Source organism: Trichechus manatus, unplaced genomic scaffold (genome assembly GCF_000243295.1).
Source record: "Trichechus manatus latirostris isolate Lorelei unplaced genomic scaffold, TriManLat1.0 scaffold00006, whole genome shotgun sequence".
Taxonomy (NCBI): domain Eukaryota; kingdom Metazoa; phylum Chordata; class Mammalia; order Sirenia; family Trichechidae; genus Trichechus; species Trichechus manatus.
Window position 1 is genome coordinate 16612688 of NW_004443942.1, and position 21832 is coordinate 16634519.

A 21832-nucleotide genomic window follows, 5' to 3' on the forward strand; every position below is an offset into this window, starting at 1 on the left:
GAAGAAAGGAAATAGTAAAGATCAGAGCAGAAATAAATGAAATAGAGAACAGAAAAACAATAGAAAGAATTAACAAAACCAAAAGTTGGTTCTTTGAAAGAATCAACAAAATCAACAAACCACTGGCCAGACTGACAAAAGAAAAACAGGAGAGGACACAGATAACCCAAATGAGAAATGAAATGGGGGACATTACAACAGACCCAACTGAAATAAAAGGAAAATTGGAAATTTTATAAAATAATATTAATAATAATACTAACAAGAGTTGCCATTTATAGAGTTGTTAAAACATGCTAAACTAACTTCTGTACCCAGATGAATTTATTTAATCCTCACAAAACTCTAGAAGGGATAAACAATATTACCCTCATTTTTCATATCAGTAAACTGAAGCATAGAGCTATTAAGTTGTTTACACAAGGTAACACAACTGGTTAACATTTTATGAGTGACATATTGCATTTTATTAAAATTAATTGTAAATTATATTAAAATTATTTTGTATCATTTCCATTGTAGATATACACTCTAATTGAATCATGTATTTATTTCTGAATTGTCTAGTACTTTTATTTTAATAAATATACAAGTAACATTCAGCTGAACATCCGTCTACCGCTCCACCAAAATAATAAACTCTGTAAAGACAGAGAACCTGTTTTTTCCTCCATTTTTTATATCCTTCCCATTCATCCCTTCCACTCAAAAGCATTTAATGCAGTGTATCATACCAACAGAGTAGGTGATCAACAATTCTTTGCTGAATGAATGATGACCCACTATGTTATCTTGCTTAGGGTTTTGTTGGGCACATCTCTGAAGCTGACATAATGGAGGCCTGATATAGGAGGTTTCTTGCGGCCACTATCAGAGACAGAAATGTGAGCAGAACAGCACACTGTTTTGATCTAGTGTGTCACACTCTATTTTCTTAAAAACATCTTTAGGGTTTTACATCCTGGAATGTGTTTTTGTAAAACATTATTTAAAGCCTCATAATATTTTGGGGGTATTTACAGATTCCATCTGCACACACTTCCATCTGTGCACTGCATGAAGCACATGATCCAGGTTCCAGACCTTTTGAGAACCTGATGTGTTTTCTGAAGTCTAAGATGTTCATCTATAAATGCGGGAATTGTTCATCAGTAGCCTTCCTGTTCACTTTAGGTATTTGATGTTCAAGAGCAAGTTTCAAAGTCTCCTGAAGCATCCATTTTGGTCTTTTCTTTCTTTTCTGTCTTTTTAAGGACCCTTGGTTTCTTAGTGTATGATATCATTGATGTCATTCTACAATTCATCTGGTCCTCGGTCATAAGTTTTCAATGTGTCAAAGCTATTCTTGAGATGGTCTCTAAATTCGGGTGGGATATACTCAAGGCCCTATTTTGGCTCTCGTGAACTTGCTATAATTTTCTTCAGCTTCAACTTGAACTTACATATGAGCAATTAATGGTCTGTTCTGCAATCAACCCCTGGCCTTGTTCTAACTGTTGATATTGAGAATCTCCATCGTCTCTTTCCACAGAAGTAGTCTATTTGGTTCCTGTGTCTTCCATCTGGTGAGGTCCATGTGTGTGGTCACTGTTTATGCTGTTGAAAAAAGGTATTTGCAATGAAGAAATACCTTTTGGTCGTTGGTCTTCAAAATTCTATCATGTGATCTCTGGCATCATTCTATCACCAAGGCCTTATTTTCCAACTACCTATCCTTCTTCTTTGTTTACAACTTCTGTATTCCAATCAGCAGTAATTATCAATGCATCTTGATTGCATGTTTGATCAATTTCAGACTGCAGAATTTGGTAAAAATCTTCAATTTCCTTATCTTTGGCATTTGTGGTTGGTGCGTAAATTTGAATAATAGTGGTATTAACTGATCTTCTTTGTAGGTGTATGGATATTATCATATCACTGACAGCATTGTACTTCAGAATAGATCTTGAAATGTTCTTTTTGATGATAAATGTGACACCATTCCTCTTCAATTTGTCATTCCTGGTATCCTAGACCATATGATTGTCCTATTGAAAATGGCCAATACGAGTCCATTTCAGCTCACTAATGCTTAGGATGTCGATGTTTATGCATTCCATTTCATTTTTGATAATTTCCAATTTTCCTAGATTCGTGCTTCGAACATTCCACGTTCCAGTTATTAACGGATGTTTGCTGCTGTTTCTTCTCATTTTCAGTCATACCACCTCAGCATATGAAAGTCCCGAAAGCTTGACTCCATCCACATCATTAAGGTCGACTCTATTTTGAGGAGACAGCTCTTCCCCGATCGTCTTTTGAGTGCCTTCCAACCTGAAGAGCTTGTCTTCCGGCACTATATCAATGTTTCCTGCTATTCATAAGGTTTTCGTTGGCTAATTTTTCTCAGAAGTATGCTGCTGGGTCCTACTTCTTTTTCTAAGATCTTAAAATTGTCAGCAATACCCTAGGACACAAGCAATGTATGTAGTGAGTCGATTCCGGCTCACAGAGATCCTATAGGACAGAGTATAACTGCCCCATAGGGTTTCCAAGGAGTGGTTGGTGGATTTGAACTGCCGACCTTTTGGTTAGTGGCTGTAGCTCTTAACCACTACGTTACCAGGGCTCCTAGAAATTATTAGTGTAAGAAGATAAACGATTGCTGAATGATTCATTCTGATGTAAGCAAAGATTTATATCATACTAACATATTAATAAACACTTATTAATGATAATCAGTAATTCAGTTTAGTACATCAATATTCATCTTCAAAACACTTTGGAAGCACTAATATACTATTTCTCATGATTAATTTAGAATAATTTTCTTCTTCAATAAATAATGCCTTCTATTATTTACATTACTTTTACTTCATTATTTACGTTATTTAGAAATGAAATTTAAGAACACCCAAGAAGCCTTATTTTCTTAATCTTTGTAGCTGTTATTTTATTCCATATATAATTTTAACTGAGTTGACTGGTAATGACTGAAATTATTAGCCCCAACTCTTTGAGTAATCTTGTCTAAAGCTATGAACATATTAAAAATTACGGTTTAGATACCACATAAATTTCTCCATTGCCTAGAGGATAAACTCTTAACTCCAGTTGGGAGGTCAAATCCATCCACTGCTTGATATAACATACCTTTCTACTATTGCAACTTTCTCCTTGGAGTATATGCCTGTACTATTTTTAATTCCTGTCTTACCCATTTTACATTACCTGAGAGCTGATTCCTCTTTCTCAATTGCTCTTTTCCTCATGTTAAAACCCAATGTATCATTTAAGACAGTCCTAGAGTCTAGTTTCTAGACTCACTCCTCCATCACTTTGCATAAAATCTTTCTACTAGGATTAATCTTGCTCTTACAGATACTATTACAGCTATCTGACTCCAGCTATTTGACAGGTGTGGCTGGAATACAGAGTAGATAGTAGAAAGAGTAGGGCATTTTGGCAAGTGATAAGGCAAGGTAGGTAAGTGAGGCCAAGATATAAAGAGAACTATAATAAGTTGATTATGACAATTCTTGCCCAAAACATTCCCCCATAGGTTGACTTCTCCTGATGCTTTTAATGGATTATGGAAATGATACTTGGGTCACACTATAAGCCATGCTTTAGATTTTCACCGGGGTGGCCATTGTTGTTTTTTCCTACTTGGTAACTCGAGGTGAAATATAAGGTGGAAGATTATAAATAGAATAAAAGTAAAAAGTTCTTTAGAAAATTTAATGAAACTAATCAAGTGTGTCTGTGCATGTAAGTTTGTTTTGTGTATGTAAGAATGAGAATGATTTTGTGTGGGTTTGTAGAATGTACAGATTTGCATGGAAGGACAGTCAGAAGGACAGTCAACAAAAAGTTAAAATTGGATATCTCTAGGAGTGGGATTTCAGATTATTTTTCATTTTTTTATTGTTGCATTTTTATACTGAGCGTGTACTAAAAAAGAAAAAAACATATAATTAAAAATCTTGCCTATCTGAGACAATAATAGCTAATAAGTACTGTACTGAGTGGCTAGTACGTGCCAGACATTTTGCTTACATGGCCTCCCTTCCTTCTCAGAACAGCTCTATGGAGATAGCTGTCATTCATTTAATTTTAAGGAGTAGTAAATGAAAGATCCCAGAGGATAACGGACTTACCCAGAGTAATAAGTCTTGCCAGCTGTAGAGCAAGAAGCTGTACCTGAGTTTGCCTGCTCCCAAAGCTCAAGCTTTGTTTTATTATTCTTTTCTGTTTCTTCACCCTGCCATGTCTGAATTTAGCCTCAATGCCTAATTCCTATATTTAAAAGATAAAGCATTGCCTACACAGACCCTCCTGTTTCTTAAAAAGAAAAAAAAAGATCTCTTGGCAAACTTAGTTATTGAAATAAAACGTGTAAGTTTAATATTCCTATGTTTGTGAGGTCTAAAAATCATGCAACTTATACAACTAGAGTATTCTTTGCAAAATATTCCTGACTCACTACAGAAGTGTGCTGAGCAAAATCTCCTAATTATATGTTCTGACTTGCAGACAATCTGATGCTCTCTGGGGAACCTCAAAAGAACCCAGGGGTCATGCACTTCCTAATAGAGTGTGAGGTATAGGATTTCAACCACCACAGTGATCAAGGCAGCCCTAATTGTCACCTAGGGTCTCTGAGCTCCTATAGACCCTTGGATCATGGCTTAGGTGATGGATCAGTAAAGCCATTCCAAGAGGCGCCCCAAGATGAGGTATATACTCCCCTCCCTTCAGAAACTGACAAATCTCAATGTCTTCCTCCATAACATGGAGCTAATAATGCCTGCCTCACAGAGTTCAGGTAAGGTATTATAAGTGAAGAGTTCTGTGATGTTTTTACTGTTAAACAAAGAAAATGTCTTGGCTTAATGAGAGACTTTATTCAAAAATATTATCACAAGCAGGTGGGAGGGCTATTGCAATAAAGATAATACTTTGACAATAATATCAGCAAGTGTCTCAAGGGTTAGGAAAAAAGGACTTCTTTTTATAGAGAAAACAAGGCTAAAAATAAATGAGTATGGGGAAATGGGATGAACATGTTACATGATTGAATAAAAGAGGTCAGCCTCATATCAGAAGTGTCCTATGTTGGCTCAGGCTGAGGGTTAGCCAAAGCTCAGGAATGTAAAGAATCATAGCCAAAGTCTAGTTAGCAATCATTTTGTTCTGATTGATCGGTGGGGACAAACAGCTTAGTTAATCATTTGTGAGGCAAAGAATGGGAATTTGGAGGGTCTGTGTCTGGCCTAGTGTCCTTGTAAGAGATAAACAAGGGGAACAATCTGTCTTATCTAATTCATGTGGAGAAGGTTATTTCTTTGCAGTAAAACATTTTCTGGAAAATAAATGGAAGGGAAATTTCTTAACTTTCATTGTTTCCCAGGATCACAGGGCTCAGGTAAAGTCCAACATTTCCATTATTCATTTAAATAATATTGAGCATTGTCTTTTTGTTAGCCTTGATATCTGGTGTGAGAATTTATAGAGATGAAAGAAGCATTGTTCATACTTGCCTTTGAAAGTTCATGCTCTCATTTTTGGCAGGACCCATGGGAATGAAATTAAGTCAATTAAACAAAGTAGCAATTCCAATCATTTCATTCATCTTCAAGACTCTAATTAAAAGGCAGATGAGGCCCATGGTTTTTTGGTCACATATGCATTAGTATTCTTTCATTCTTTTGCCACATTAGGTAGTATTCACAGGTTCCAGGGATTAGGACATGACATATCTTTTGAGGGTCAATCTCTTTGTGACCCACACCTTTCCAGAGCAAGGCAGAAATCCCTATTTATTCAAATAAATAAATCTTCAAGCAATAGCTGCCCCTGATGTAGTACCTAACAGATGCCCAGTACTTTTTATTTAGTTTCCGTCCTTTTCTAAAACAAACAAACGAAAACCAGACCAGTTTTGATGTTCTTGACCTCATTTGACAGAGCAGGAAACCAAGGACCTGAACAGTCACATAAATTTTCTGAGGCTCCATTTTGTGTAAGTACTAATCCAGAATCAGAATCCAGATTTCTTTGGTTCTATAATTCATTATCTTTCCCCAAAGTCAGCTCTCATTCTGGTGTTAATTCATCAAGCTCAATGTTTCTTTTCACAAGGAGCCATCCCACTGACAGCGAAGACCTGTCTTAAGAATTGCATTTATTATGTTTAAAAGCAAGCAGTTCTTCAATCATTAAAAACTACATTTTATAGTTAAAAAATTTTTAATTTTCCATGCTTTGTTGCTCAACCTAGTAAAGTGATGTATGATTTCTTCCCATTGTTAGAAGTAGTTCATATATAGACTTTTTTTTTCCTGAAGTGAAATTAAGTGGATAGCTTCAATATTCATATATAAATTGACAAGCCAGGGAACCCAGTTGTGTAATAGATAAACACATGGGTAGTCCTTGGCCAACTTATGGAGGAGAAGAAGTTACACTGTTATTCTTTTATTCCCTGCTTTTTGTGACTCAAATAGTGAATTAAGTCTCTTTTATCCTTTATTCAAAGTGTCAAGGGCCCACAAAAATACATACATACATACATACTATAAAAACAGCATGGCAGGGGCGGCGTCTGAGGGTGTCATTGGTTTGAATTATGTCCCCCAAAAAATGTGTGTATCAATTTGGCTAGGCCATGATTCCTGGTACTGTGTGATTTTCCTGTATGTTGTAAACCTGCCTCTATTATGTTAATGAGGGAGGATGGACTGGATTGTGTCCTGAGGCAATCTCTTGAGCTATAAAAGACAGAAGTGAGCAGTGAGACAGGGGTACCTCATACCATCAAGAAAGCAGTGCCAAGAGCAGAGCACGTCCTTTGGACTGGGGTCCCTGCGCAGAGAAGCTCCTAGGCCAGGGGAACACCGAAGAGGAGAAGGCTGAGAGAGAGAGAAAGCCTTCCCCTGGAGCTGACGCCCTGAATTTTGACTTTTAGCCTACTTTACTGTAAGGAAATAAACTTCTCTTCCTTAAAACCATCCTCTTGTGGTATTTCTGTTATGGCAGCACTAGATGACTAAGACAGAATTTGTTAATGGGAGTAGGGTGCTGCTCTAACAGATACCTACAATATGGAAGTGGTTTTAAAACTGTGACTGGATAGACGTGCGGCAGTGACAGAGGACCAGCAGCAGCACAGAACCTACAGCAGCAGAGAAGTGGCAGCAGCAGAGAACCGACAGCAGCAGAACCAGGAGAGGAGTGTGAGACGACACTGGAGCCAACCCACGGAGCGAGAGAGCTGAGTGCCTGTGCGTGGGAGGCTACAGAGCTTTGGAACACTTCCCCAGCAGGGCAGATGTGGGTGTGAGGCCCAAGGGCCGAGAGGCCACAGGAAGCAGAAGCAGAAGCTGAAGAGACAAGGGACACAAGAAGCCTAACTGCCCGAGTCTCAAAAGGTATGGCCATGACCTCAGGGGTTTCAAAGGGTGGAGCAATGGCCTCTGGTGCTTCTAAAGGTGGAGTCGCCACTCAGATGGACTGGGAGAATGGTGCGCCTAAAGCCAAGGGAGCAGAGTTGCTATCCCAGGGGGACTGTAAGGCAGAGCTGAAGCCCAGGGCCGAGGGGCCTCCACTCAAAATCCAGAGACTGTGGCCAATACCTAGAGTCTGGAGGGCAGGGCTATTGTGTAAATTGTCTCAGAGAACAGAAGACTATTTTCAAAGCCTTGAGGGCTAATGTAATGTGTTCTGCTGACTTGCTTGGTGCCTGTTACCACTTCTTTTCCTCTAGTTTCCCCCATTTGTAATGGAAATGTCTAGCTTATGCCTGTTCTGCCATTGTACCTTTGGAAGCAGATAACTTGTATTCTAGATTTCACAGATGAAGAGGAATTTTTGGATTTTGGACTTGGAGTTAAGACTTTTGCTATGATATGATGGGGTGAATATGTTTTCCATGTTGCAAGGATGTGATTTTTTGGGGGCCAAAGGGTGCAATGTCATGGTTTCAATTATGTACCCCCAAAAAATGTATGTATCAGTTTGGCTAGGCCATGATTCCTGGTACTGTGTGATTTTCCTGTATGTTGTAAACCTGCCTCTATGATGTTAATGAGGGAGGATGGGTGGCAGTTGTGTTAATAAGGCAAGACCCGATCTACAAGACTGGATTGTGTCCTGAGGCAATCAATCTCTTGAGATATAAAAGACAGAAGTGAGCAGTGAGACAGGGGGACCTCATACCATCAAGAAAGCAGTGCCAGGAGTAGAGCGCATACTTTGGACTGAGGTCCCTGCGCAAAGAAGCTCCTAGTCCAGGGGAACACCAAAGAGGAGAAGGCCGAGAGAGAGAAAGCCTTCCTCTGGAGCTGACACCTTGAATTTGGACTTTTAGCCTACTTTACTGTAAGGAAATAAACTTCTCTTCATTAAAACCATCCACTTGTGGTATTTCTGTTATGGCAGCACTAGATGACTAAGACAGAAGGAGAGAGATAATTTATCAGGATCAGCAACTTAAGCCTGATTCCCAAGAGTCAGAGGTCAGACATTCTTCCATCCTTCAACCTTTTTACCCATTCTGACATCAACTGTCCCTCCCACAGCACTCTCTACTTCTCTTCTGGGTTTGATAATTCATTGCAATGGCCACACAGAAGTCACAGATCATACAGTTATGGGGTTTCATTAGGGAAGTAACAGGTTACAGTTCAGGTTCACGAATGCTCAGCCTACAGTTCTTTGAACAGGACAGCCTCTTCTCAGCCGTGCCCACAGGCAGGTTTCTCTCTGGCCCTCGGCCTGGCCTCTGCCCCACTCGGGAAAGTGTTACAAAGCATTTTAGCTCTGTGGATAAGTACCAAAAGACACCCCACTCTGCCAGTAAGCCTTGTGTTGAAGGTGCTCAGCTCTACCTCGGTGGGTCGGCAAACCTAGCTCCACCTAGTGCCTGGAGGCACTCTATTCTGCCAGCAAACCTCCTGCCCGAAGGCACTCAGCTTTCATGCTCTGTGGGCTAGGAAATCCACTGCACTGTCTCCTGCTGGTCTCCTGCCAGCCTCCTGCCTCTGCTGCCGCTGTTTCTCTGCCGCCTCTTCTTGCTGTGTTTAGTACTATACCTCTCTCTCTACCCTTTTATCCTAGACATATTTCTTGCCTCATCCTCTCCACCAAAACCTGGGACAATTTTCATAAATGCACAATTTTTTCATAATATAATTAATATGCAAACATGAACATTTACCAATCTAATAGTGATTTGAGACATACTAAATTAAAAAAAATTATATTTTAGGATTATATTAATGCATACTTTAAAATGAAATGTCCAACATTGGTGAGTTGGTTATTACTATTTTGAACTACCCTAGCCAGGTCAGATTCTCTCTTGTTGGTTCCCGTTGCTTATGTCACGTTGCCAGTTTTAGTTTAGTGGTTTGACTCCCTGTATCATGCATGTCTCTTTGATTGCACACAACAAATATTGACCACAACTAAATTAAACAAATGGGATTTATGAATAGAATATCAGGAGCTCATAGTATCAAGGAGAAGATGGGGAAAGTAGCCTGGGACAGAGCCTGGACCAGTGGATTATGAAGCATGAACCATAGAAAGGTCTTATTTTAGGAAAAACTGGGCAACACACTCTGGTGAAATGCATATATCTAACTATTTGTAGCCTCTCTTTAGTTTGGCCAATATTCAAAGTCCAAGGATGAAGCACTCAATTACCTGACTTGGGTTATGTGCCCATATTTTGTATACGACAGGGAATTTGATAAACAAAACAATATTTGGAATAATCATAGCGGGAGGGAAAGGTAACCCTCAAACCCTCAAGAAAGAAATCAGAGACTCTTAGGCAGGTAGAAGGAATGATAAGCAGTCAATGAAGAATAAATGGGAGCTCTTGAGATCTTTTTAATCTTTGATCTCCAGTTGTCCCTGAGTAGATGCTCAATAAATGTTTATTGACTCATTGATGGAAATAAAAACTGCCACAATTTGAAAACATTCCACTAACCATAAATATGTTCAGTTCCCTTGATTCAGTACAGACTCTTAATATTTACCTTTTGTTCATCTTAAGGAATATATCCTAAATAAGTGATGAAAAGGTAAAACAAGTAAACAAACACCAAGTGCAAAATGTGTACCAGCTTCAGGGATGCAGTGATGAATAATGTACATTGTCTTCCTTTTAGGAGCTTCTAGCTTATGAGGAGAGCCAGATGTTTAAACCAATGAGTAACGTAATACAAGTTATCACACAGGCTGCTACCTGGAAGGTTTATGTTCATCACATCCTCTATATGACCCCAAACTGAAAACAGCCAAAATCTCCAACCATAAGATACATTTTTATTTTTTGCAAATTTATCCTATGAAATATTATTTAGACCAGTAAAAGTATAGATAACAATCCTACATATATTGCATCATTTGCATGTTATATGTGTAAAAGCAAAATAAAAATAGTATGGACACTATAATCATGACTATGTAAAATATTCATTCCTGTGGTTAGGAATAAAGGCTGGGAGGCAACATCAAGAAATAAACATAGCTATTGCTAGAATGATAGAGAAGTTTTATTTTTCAATTTTCTTTAATGCTGTTATACAATAAATGAAATTTATAAGGAAAATTTGGGACCGTTTATTCATTATCTGATTGTTGAACAGAAACAAAACACCCTAAAATTGTTCCTTTGCCTGTTAATGGATTTAATCCATTCTTGAATTTATTTTTGCAGCCACAGTCCTTTCTGTAAATGTCAGGGGAGACTATCCAGCTAGTGTTTATTTATTCCTCCTGCTCTTTTTAACTTTATTTCCTCAAAGCATCTCTAATTTGGAGGCTACGGAAAGACAGATGTTGGATGTTCAGTAGGTATTAGCTAGAATAAATGGTTGTCTTGATTCTCATTAATTATTTTTTTTTAAAAAAAAACACTATAACAGTTTGTATCTATTTAGTAGCCCTAAGAACTTTAAAATTTCTGTTAACAATGTATAATCACCCTCTTTGCTTCAAACCTGCCCTTTCTTCAGGTGTTCCTATTTCTGTAGAATTCTTTAAATTGTGTAGGTTCTAATCTTTGTTCCCAGCATATAATCAGCGCCCAATCTCTTTTAGATGTCCATTACTGACACCTGTGTTCAGCCTTTGCTGCCATCTACCTGGTCATTTTAATTGCCCCTTTATTGATTCCTCCACCCTAATTCTCTTCAGTTTCATTTTTGCCACATGCTGGCAGAGGCTCTAGGGACGTCATACATCAATCTAAAATATCTAAGGGGCTCCCCTTTGATTACTGAATTAAGTACCAACTTCGTAGTTCAATTTTGGAGTCCCTTTTTTACAAACCAACAAGTCAACAGCTGATTCTTCCACCTCCATGTCTTTGCTTTGTTTCCTTCACTTGGAATGCCTCGTTCTTGCCTTAATCACTTAAAAATCTATTTTCAAGATGACCTTTTCCATGATGCCTTTTTTATGATCCCAACAGATTTGACTTCCATCATTTCAAAATATATACAATTCTATTTGTGCCACCTTCTACTTAATCTGCTTTATACTAAAATGATTTATGCAAATAACAATCAAATCGTATAACTCGATAGACACAAAAACAATGCCTTTCTCATCATTGCATCTACCAACAGCATGTAGCACACAGTCCTGGCTTGTTTTATAGCCTGAATTAAAAGTCAATTCCAAAGCTAATTGAAGAGATTTAATAGGATTAAAGAGAAGACATTTGGGTTTCCTGCTTAATTATCATTCTTATTCACAGAGAATACAGAGTGGAGATCACAAGGCAAGGATCCTGAATAACGAAGGAAAGGAGGGAAAGAGGGAGTGAGAGAGGGGACGATAATTAGTGCCTTCTGGAATTAACACCACTGCCACTGAATCGATTCTGACTCACGGCGACCCTGTGGGACAGAGTGGAACTTCTCTTCTCCTGAAGAGAGGCTGGTGGGTTCAGACTGCCGATTTTCTGGTTAGCAGCCGAGCACTTTAATCACTGTGCCACCAGAAGAAACCCAAAACCAAACTCGTTGCTGTCCAGTTGATTCTGACTTATAGCCATCAGGGCTCCTGGAATTCACACGACTAAGTTAAACTTCTTTAAATATAGAGAAAGATTGTTTTATTTATTTATATTTTGTACCCAGAGCTGAGCATTTGGGAGACCTAATATAGGAATCGTTTAAATGAATTAAGGTGCTTTATTTTCCATTTTTTTCCTCTGATAATCTACTAGTTTCATTATTTATGTTCTTTTTCATATTTAATATTTTATCAGTTTTTATCAAATATCCTTGGTTTTCATTTTAATAAGGTATTATTTTTGTGAGATTATTTTTTTGCTAAGTAATGTAATTGCCTGTGGAAAACTAGGTCAGAGCTTATATAGTAAGTGGCTGGGTGGAAAGCTGGGGTGGGCACAGTGATCCAAAAATGTCTTCTAGGCCCGAATGGCTAGAATCTTCTTCTCCTTCCCTAGGATCCACTGTGATCAAATTTCAGACTCAAGTTAACATTCACTGAGTTTACTCTGTCTATCCTGCAATAATACCTTTGCGGATTGGTGGGAATAACACCATATTCAAATCAGCTGTGGCAAAGAAGCACATACAAAATTTGAGTGGATAATCTTAGACCTTCCTATAATAGGAATATTTTCATATATTAGTTATGGCATACCCTTCCGTGGTCAGAGCTGGAAGAAAACTGCACCTTTATTTTTAATGTAGCATTCCTAAAGAGATGGATTTTGGAATAACATTTAGTGTTTCCAGAGGACTATATCAGTTTTCCTGGAGTGCTGGTGGTACAGTGGTTAAAAACTTGACTGCTAACCAAAAGGTCATCAGTTCGAATTCATCAGCTACTCCTTGGAAACCCTATGGGGCAGCTCTACTCTGTCCTATAGGTTGCTATGAGTGAGCATCGACTTGATGGCAATGGGTTTCTATCAGTTTTAGGTTATAAAGCAGAGCTTGATTAGTTAGTGAAGTACTGGTGTGAATATAATCCTCTATGTAAATTACGGCGAGATGTTACAAGACATTTTCTCTATCACTCAGAAAAGAAGGTGAGCGCTTACTACTTCTCAGATATATTAGGGTTTAAAAAATAATGAGAAAGAATAGGATTACTGCTTCTTGAGAACCTGGGGTACTTAAGCTAAAATCTTATTGTGCAATAAATACATACTTCCAATGGGAAAATAACCCCACTGGACACCACTAATGCAAAATTGAATAGAAATTATTTGGTTTAATGTCCAACTTAAGAGTTATTTAAAGTATAAAGATTTTTAAGGTCTCTGATGTATCTCTAATTTATTCTTTTTCTTCGAGTGCAATGTTGCCATAATTCTGCCATTATATCATATTTTGCAATAACCATATGGATTTATTTGCTGAACCTATTTGTTTTGGTTTTAAATATTCGCTCTCTTTATCTCTCTCTCTCTCTCTCTGAAGCCTCAACAAAGTGTTCCTGGAAACAATGAGAGCTCTCAAGTTGAATCAAAAAAGGAAGAAAATCCAAGTACCACTGAGTTTGATTCTCAAAGTGTAAGATTAACTTAAAGCCGTTTTAATGATATTCAATACGAAAATACGGACATAAGTTAACCATCCTAGTTCATGTCAACATAAAATGCTCTACTTATATATACTATCTATTATCTAAACATTATACTTTTAAATTTTAAAAAGCAAATGTTCTTTGGATGTCAATCAGGCAGGTTTTCCATTAAGAAGCATAACTGGGCTCTTACAGGTATCACAAATGTTTTCTGTCACAGAAGTGGGTGGATGACCATCCGGCTCATTAGCCTGCTCATTCTCACAACCACAGCAGAGACAGCTGTTAAAATATGAAGAAAAAAAATAGCATAATGTGATTCTGTAGTATTCTCTCTGTAAAGCAAATAAACCCACTATTACTGAGATATCACATTAAAAGAAGGGAGACTCTTACCTCCAAATGATACTAGGAAATACGAAGCTTGCACCTTGTGGTTTTTCACATATAAAAAACATAATATAATTTTAGTTCTACAACTTTGGCAAAATGAGGTTCATAGATCTGTCATTCCTGGATTTGAGAAACAGCAAACAATAATTATGTGGAGTTGATTCAAAGTCAGTCTTCAGTCTAGTTGACAAAGATGAGTAGTGTCTACTGAAACTATTGATTCTTGAAAAGACATCAGGCTGCAGCTAAAGGAAATAAGGAAAAATAACAAAATAAGTTAACCAAATCATCCTCTTTTTCCTCTGTGGCTGTTAAAGTGGATTTAGAAAAAAATAATTTCTCAGCGATTTTGCCCCCACGTCTTAGTGTATTTAAGTATGTGTCTTAGGCTGGCTTCTCTAGAGAAGCAAAACCAGTAAAGTGTATAAATATATATATAGAGAGAGATTTATATCAAGGAAACAGCTCATGTGTTTGTAGAGGCTAGAACGTCCCAAGTCCATGGATCACGGTAGAGGCCGCTCCCAAGTCACATAGCTGCAGAAGCTGGCAAACCCAAGATTAGCAGGTCAGAGAGCAGGGCTCCCGCTCACAGGCTGTGCAGATCGACGAATCCCAAGTTCGGCAGATAAGCTGACAGCTCAAGTCACAAGAACTGGAGATGAGGCGACAGGAGGCAGCCACAGGATCCAGAGAAAGCAAAAAGCCAGAACATCTGCTTATATTCAGATGCAGGCCACACCCCCAGAGAGACTCCCTTTCATCTGATTGGCTACTCACAGTATATTCAATCATGGGACTGATTACATTAAAACACTGAGAATCATGGCCCAGTCAAGCTGACACACAATCTTAACCATCACAGTATCCAAATAATATGTTACAACATAAAAAAAGTTAATGAGAAGTAGAGATAAAATGCTCTGCAGTTTACATCCAAGGGAAGAAGAGATTAGGAAGGCTTTAGGGGGGAAGGAACATTTTTGCTGTACTTCGAAGGATGGGTAGGTCTCTGATGTTGTTGTTGTTAGGTGCCATCGAGTTGGTTCTGAGTCATAGCAGCCCTAGGTACAACAGAACGAAACACTGCCCTGTCCTGCACCATCCTCACAATCTTTGTTATGCTTGAACCCATTGTTGCAGTCACTGTGTCAATCCATCTCGTTGAGGGTCTTCCTCTCTTTCGCTGACCCTCTACTTTACCTAGCATGATGTCCTTCTCCAGGGACTGATCTCTCCTGATAACATGTCCAAAGTATGTGAGACGTAGTCTTGCCATCCTTGCTTCTAAGAAGCATTCTGGCTGTACTTCTTCCAAGACAGATTTGTTGATTCTTTTTGCAGTCCATGGTATATTCAGTACTCTTTGCCAACACCACAATTCAAAGGCATCTGTTCTTCATAGGTCTTCTTATTCATTGTCCAGCTTTTGCATGCATAAGAGACAATTGAAAACACCACGGCTTGGGTCAGAGGCACCTTAGTCTTCAAGGTAACATCTTTGCTTTTTTTCTAGTGCTGCTATAACAGAAATACCATAAATGGATGGCTTTAACAAACAGAAGTTTATTCTCCCACAGTCTAGTAGTCTAGAAGTCTGAATTCTGCTTTTTCTCTCTGTCAGCTCTTGACATCAATCTTCTCCTGGCCTAGGAGTTTCTCAGTGCAGGGGCCCTGGGTCCAAAGGATGCACTCTGCTCCTGGCACTACTTTCTTGGTGATATGAGGTTCCCATGTCTCTCTGCCCTTGTCTCTCTTTTCTATCTGAAAAGATACTGACTGAAGATACAACCTAATCTTGTAGATTGAGTCCTGCCTCATTAACATAACTGCCTCTAATCCTGCCTCATTAACATCATAGAGGTAGGATATACAACACATAGGAAAATCTTATCAGATGACCAAATGGTGGACAATCACACAATACCGGGAATTATGGCCTAGCCACCTTGAACACATTTTGGGGGACACGATTCAGTTAATAACAGGTGGGATATATGGGAACAATATGACTAGGGAATAGGGTGTAGAAAGGGGTATACTGTGTGCCTAAGAAAAGAATTTGGGACTAGAGTGTGAGGGGCCCTGAAATCCCAAGATCAGGAATTTGGTCTGAATTAGAGAAAGAGTTGAGATTTTCAAATGTTTGTGTCTGTCTAATTGAGTTGTAAGATCAGGGAGTTAATTTTAAGAAGGGTGCTTTTGTTTCTTGATATATATTCCTGAAACTTCAAAAAGTTCTTTAAACACCACTAAACATGTTCCCATAGGAGGCCACAATGAAAAAGCTCTGTGTGTTTTACTAAGATCTCTCTAAAGTGATATTCAGTATCTGTGTTTTTTGTTTGTTTTTTTTTTTTTTAAATCAAGAGTGGGACCTGCTGAAAATCATAAATTGCTTTGTGTGTGTGTTTTACTCTCCTTCCCCTTTTATTGTCCTTCCAAGTCTCTAGTAACTCCTCTTCTTCCAATAAATTCCATAAGCAGCTAGTGCCTTGGTGCTGGTCCCACTTTGAGTTATTTCAAAATGCTGCCTCCACTAGCACCAATGTGAATGCCCTCTGTTTAGCCTGCCTTCTTTGGCTTTTGTCTTTAGAGTCTAATTCCAAGTAGTACATATTTTAGTGCTGAAAGTGTTCGGTATTCTGAGGCTTTCAAAGAAACAAATGCATTTAAAGGCCAAGTGAGTAATATAAATAAATGAAGTAAGACAGATGAAAGCAGTAGGAATTTGCTGGACTGGGTGGATATCTATTTTACAGCTGTAGATCAATAGTTTTTAGCCTTGTCTTCATAGTAATACCACTTATAAAATACTGATGAGCTCTTAGAAAATATAATGCCGAGGACCCTTTCCAGAAAAGCTAACTTAGCATTTCTGGTTCCTCCTGATAACATGTTCAAAGTAAGTGAGACAAAATCTTACCATCCTGGCTTCTAAGGAGCATTCTGGCTGTACTTTTTCCAAGATAGATTTATTCATTCTCCTGGCAGTCTACTGTATATTCAATATCCTTCCCCAACACCACAGTTCAAACACATCAATTATTCTTCGAGTCTTCCTTATTCATTGTCCAGCTTTTGTATGCATATGAGATGATTGAAGATACCATGGCATAGTTTAGGAACACCTTAGTCCTGAAAGTGACATCTTTGATTTTTAACACTTCAGGAAGGTCTTTTGCAGCAGATTTGCCCAATGCAATACGTCGTTTGATTTCTCAAATGCTGCTTCCATTGGCATTGATTCTGGATCCAAGTAAAATGAAATCCTTGACAACGTCAATATTTTTTCCATTTATCTACACAATACAAATAAATGGTTTTCAAACTTTAGGGTGACTAAGAATCACATAGTCAATGTGTAGAATTGCTTATCTTCTGGTTCCACTCCCACAGATTAAAATTCAGTAGGTCTTAGATAAAAACCAAAACCCGTTGCTGTTGAGTCAACTCCAACTCATAGCAACCCTATAGGACAGAGTCAAATTGCTCTATAGAGTTTCCAAGGAGTGCCTGGTGGATTTGAACTGCCAACCTTTTGGTTAGCAGCTGTAGCTCTTAACCACTATGCCACGAGGGTTTCCAGGAATGTGTATTATTTTAATAAATACACCTATATTTTCTTCTATCAGTATTTCCTGTTGAACACTTTAAGAAACTCTGATGTTGCTATCTTGCATGTTTGTCATGATTATTATATATTGATTGATATTAAATATACAGTGCTCAGCCAAAATATACATATTCTTATTAGTTCCTTCTCAAAAAAGCTGCACTGAAAGTTTAATATTCTAGGTCTCAGAATCTTCTATGACCAAGGTTCTAAACTTGGAATTATTCTTAGGTATCTTTGTGGAGTTTTTCCACTTGCTGCCTATGCCCTCTGCAAGTCAGGCAGGGTGGTTTAGGCAAATAGCCTCAGGATTACTTGGTTCTTTTTCTAATAGACTTGGAAAACTTGAAATGGATCACTAAGAGTTTGGAGGCATATTGAATTATCAGTTTGGGGTTTGTTTAAATTATTTTAAAAGCAGTTTTGTCTAAATGATAATGTTGGAGTCACATTGAGAAAGCAAAGGATGTACCTGCTTCATCCCATTTCCCTGCAGCTTGCAAATGTGCCTCGTATTGTTTGATCAAGTATCAAGAATTAAAGATATTACATATTTTATTTTAATTTTCACTTAGGGATCAAGACTTAATACTAAAATTAAATATGTTTTGCAATGTTTATGACTCCTATGGGTAGCAAACATTTAATTTTTCTTAATGTGCTGAGAAAATGAAAAGCAACAATGACTTACCATTAGCCCTGGGAGCCATCGCTCGGTTTCTTGCTTTTATACGTGCTTACGAACCCCAAGGGGGAGTTTATACAACAGCAAAGAATTATCTAGGGAAATGAAAGAAAAAAAATAATGTGTGAAAAACAAACCCTACTGTTGTGGGTACAAAATTATGCCAGCTTTTTCAAATTAAAGCCAAATTTTGGCAGAGAGTTAAGAAATGCTAGATTGCTATATTTCCAATATTCATTGTGTGACATTGGATGGCCTTGATGAGATATTGGCAGATACTTGGTTATCAAAATTTTCTAAGCAAAGTCATACCCTGCTGTAATCAGGCCCAGAGACCACATGCCATTGTCATTCAGGGATACACTCCATCACACCATCCGAAGAAATTGGCTTCATAGACAGCATTCTTCATCGTGCTACTATGGTATTTTTCAAGAAGGATCTGGCACACCTTCAGATAATGTCAAAATGAATAGTTTCCAAGGTCCTCAAAATAATTTGATGCTCTCCCCATTAAATAGCAATCTCCATGCTTATCTTCCTATAATACCTCAATTTAAGGCATGCAAAAATGTGAAACTAATTGAGATTTCTAACCAGAAATCTTATTGACATCTTGATAATAATGGCTAATTTATTAATTTGGTAAATAAGTATAAAACAAAAAACATGCTAATATTTAATATAAGAATATTGACAAGTCATTGATATGCAAACACAAAGCTTAATCTGATTCATAATTCTGTGGCTCCTCCTCACTTGTCTCGGTTCCCATATTGCTTGGTCTATACATGTATTTTATCCTGTGCCACAGTCCACCTTGCATTTTTATTATGTGTGTAAGATTCTCTTTGTGCATTAGATTATAAGCATTTTGAGGACAGGAACTATAAAAATTTTTCCCTTCAGCGCCTATCAACGTACTTGTCTTCCAAAAACCAAACCCAAACCCATTGCTGTCAAGTCGATTCTGACTCACAGTGACTCTATATAGCAGACGCTTAATAATATTTCTCAAAAAAGCCCCAAATTATGAATATGACAAATCCATTTTGTAAACAGTGGTATATCACACACAAAAAATGAGCCAAAGTTCATTCAGGTTTTTAAGTAACTTAGTATTTAATTCCAACTGTTTTCTCCTTTGGAATATTCTAAAAATTATTCTATCTCTTACTTAAATAAGTGTAGTGAACTGGACATTTCTATGTGTCACATATAGTTTTTTGTTGGTAGAATTTCTGGTTGCTCAGTTATACATTTGTCATTAATTATGCTGAATTTTTTTAATGTTTTAGAGAAGGGTCATAAGAGATATAAGTAGTCTTTCTTACAAAGTAGAACGTAGTGTTTAGTTCCAATGATATAGTTATGACAATCAGCAGGGTCAGAGATTCAAACTCAAAGACAACTTGATAAAGAATCCCTGATAAATCATTCCATCTGCTTTAATATTTAAAGGGTTAGAATATACTTAAAAATAAACAAAAAGCAAAAGAGGCATTTCCCATTTTGTGCACTTTCCAATGATTGCTAATATAGTCAGATGCCCTTTGGGAAAACCAAAAACAAACAAACAACAACAACAAAAAACTACCAATTGCCACTTAGTGGATTCTGACTTATGGAGACCTCATGTATGTCAGAATGGAACTGCACTACACAGGATTTTCAATGACGTGACCTTCTGAAAGTGGATTGCTAGGCTTTTCTTCACAGTTTCCTATGGGTGGACTCAATCTGCCAACCTTTCTGTTAGTAGCCAAGAGCTTAATGATTTGTACCAAAAGGATATTTTAAATATAAAACTTTATTTTCAAAAGTAATTTCCGGACTTCCGGCAAAATGGCACTCTAAGCAGAAGCACCATGCTGTCTCTCCACAGCAAAGACCCGAAAAACTAAGCCAAACAGAGAAAACAATCCTGAAACCCTAAAACATCAAATGAAGAGATAAAGAACTTAGCCAAGCCCCAAATAGAGTGAGAAAACTGACAGAGAACAGAGAACAAGGAGAGGTTCATGCAGAGGTCCCCTATCAGCTAACTCAGCGTGGATCTGATATCTTGGACTCCTATCGGAGACCAGCAAAGAGGGGGTACGAGAAAGCAGCTTTACGGAGCTTCCAGCGGGAGACAAAACAACCGGTATTTGCAATATATGCTTTCCCATCCCCCACCCTTCTTCACTCCCACTCGGCCTCCTCTGCTTCCCGCGGCCATAATCTCTTGTCTGGGAGGCCCTGGCTGCTTGGATTCCACCCACCTGAATGGGCCGGCTCTCTGAGTGCCATTTATTGGCTGCTGGTGTTGCTTTTTTCCACTTCTTTTGATTTCTTCCTTACCTCTCACCACCTCCCCCTCCTTTCACTCAAATATCTGGCTCCGTGTGCCATCTTTGCTTCTTCCTGAGGGGCTGCGGACTCCAGTAATTTGTGATATACACTTTCCCACCTCCTACCCTTCTTCACCCATGCTCAGCCTCCTCTGCTTCCCACGGACACAGTCTCTTGTCCAGGAAGCACCGGCTGCTTGGATTCCACCAGCCCGCATTAGCTGGCTCTCTGAGTGCCATTTGTTGGTGCTGGTGTTGCTTTATTTCCACCTCTTTTGATTTCTTCCTTACCTCTGACCACCTCCCCGTCCTTTTGCTCAAATACCTGGATCCAAGCACCATCTTTGCTTCTTCCTGAGGGGCTGCGGAGCTCCATTCGAGTGTGGAGCTGCTTCCCAGTCTGGGCTACCACGCTGGTGGGATCCTGGGGCTTTTGTTCATTTGTTTTGAATTGTTTGTTTGTTTTGTTTTCCTTTTCTTGAGTTCAGAGCCCATTGTGGCCAGTCGGTACTGCATGGCTTGGAACCTACCCCCTCAGCTTGCACACACGTGCAGAGGGATCCCTGAGAGCATTTCTTTTTTTGTTGTGTTTTTATTTTTCCTGGTTTTTGGGGGAATTTTCTTGTTCTTTTTTTTTTTTTTTCAAATTTGTTTTGTTTTATTTTCCCTCTTTTTCCCTTTATGTCTTTCTTCATTACTCAGTTTCCCATCTCTCTATATCGTCCTCCTCTTACTGTTCCCTGAATACCCGGTGTTGTATACCTCTATCCCTTCTAGCCAGCCCGTACTGCAACACCTGAGAACAACTTCCCCAGACCTCATAGTCACACTGGTGGGATCCCTGTGAACTTTGCTGTTCTTTTCCCTTTCTGATTTTTATTTATTCATTCTTTTCTTTTCTTATCTTTTTTTCCTCCTCTTCCCCTTTTTGTTTCTCTCCAATTCATAGACTCTCATCTCTCCACTCCAAAGGCAAGCTCCCCTAGCATGCTTTTTTGTTTGTTTGCATGTTTTTGGCTCCTGTTCCTCTCTCCTCTCTCCCATATCCATCTTAGCCCCACACATAAAAATCTCCCCACAACATCCTGCCTACCTGCACCGTGCACTTAATTAACATCACACCACTAAGCAGCACAGGCACAGCCTACTGGAACCTGCCCTGCACTGATTACCAACCCGCCCTGGTGGCTGTAGTAATTGCCACAAACAACCCATCCCAGTAACTCCTTTTCAGCTAGA

At 38.5% G+C, this 21832-nt stretch overlaps 1 protein-coding gene across 1 annotated transcript in view; it reads left to right on the top strand.

Annotated features, from left to right (window-relative positions):
- Positions 1 to 21832, top strand: part of LUZP2 (leucine zipper protein 2) — a 548883-nt gene that overhangs the window by 512188 nt on the left and 14863 nt on the right. The window contains exon 8 of the mRNA XM_012557421.2: positions 13461 to 13553. Coding sequence (XP_012412875.1) covers positions 13461 to 13553 — 93 coding nt within the window. The remainder of the gene's footprint in view (positions 1 to 13460; positions 13554 to 21832) is intronic.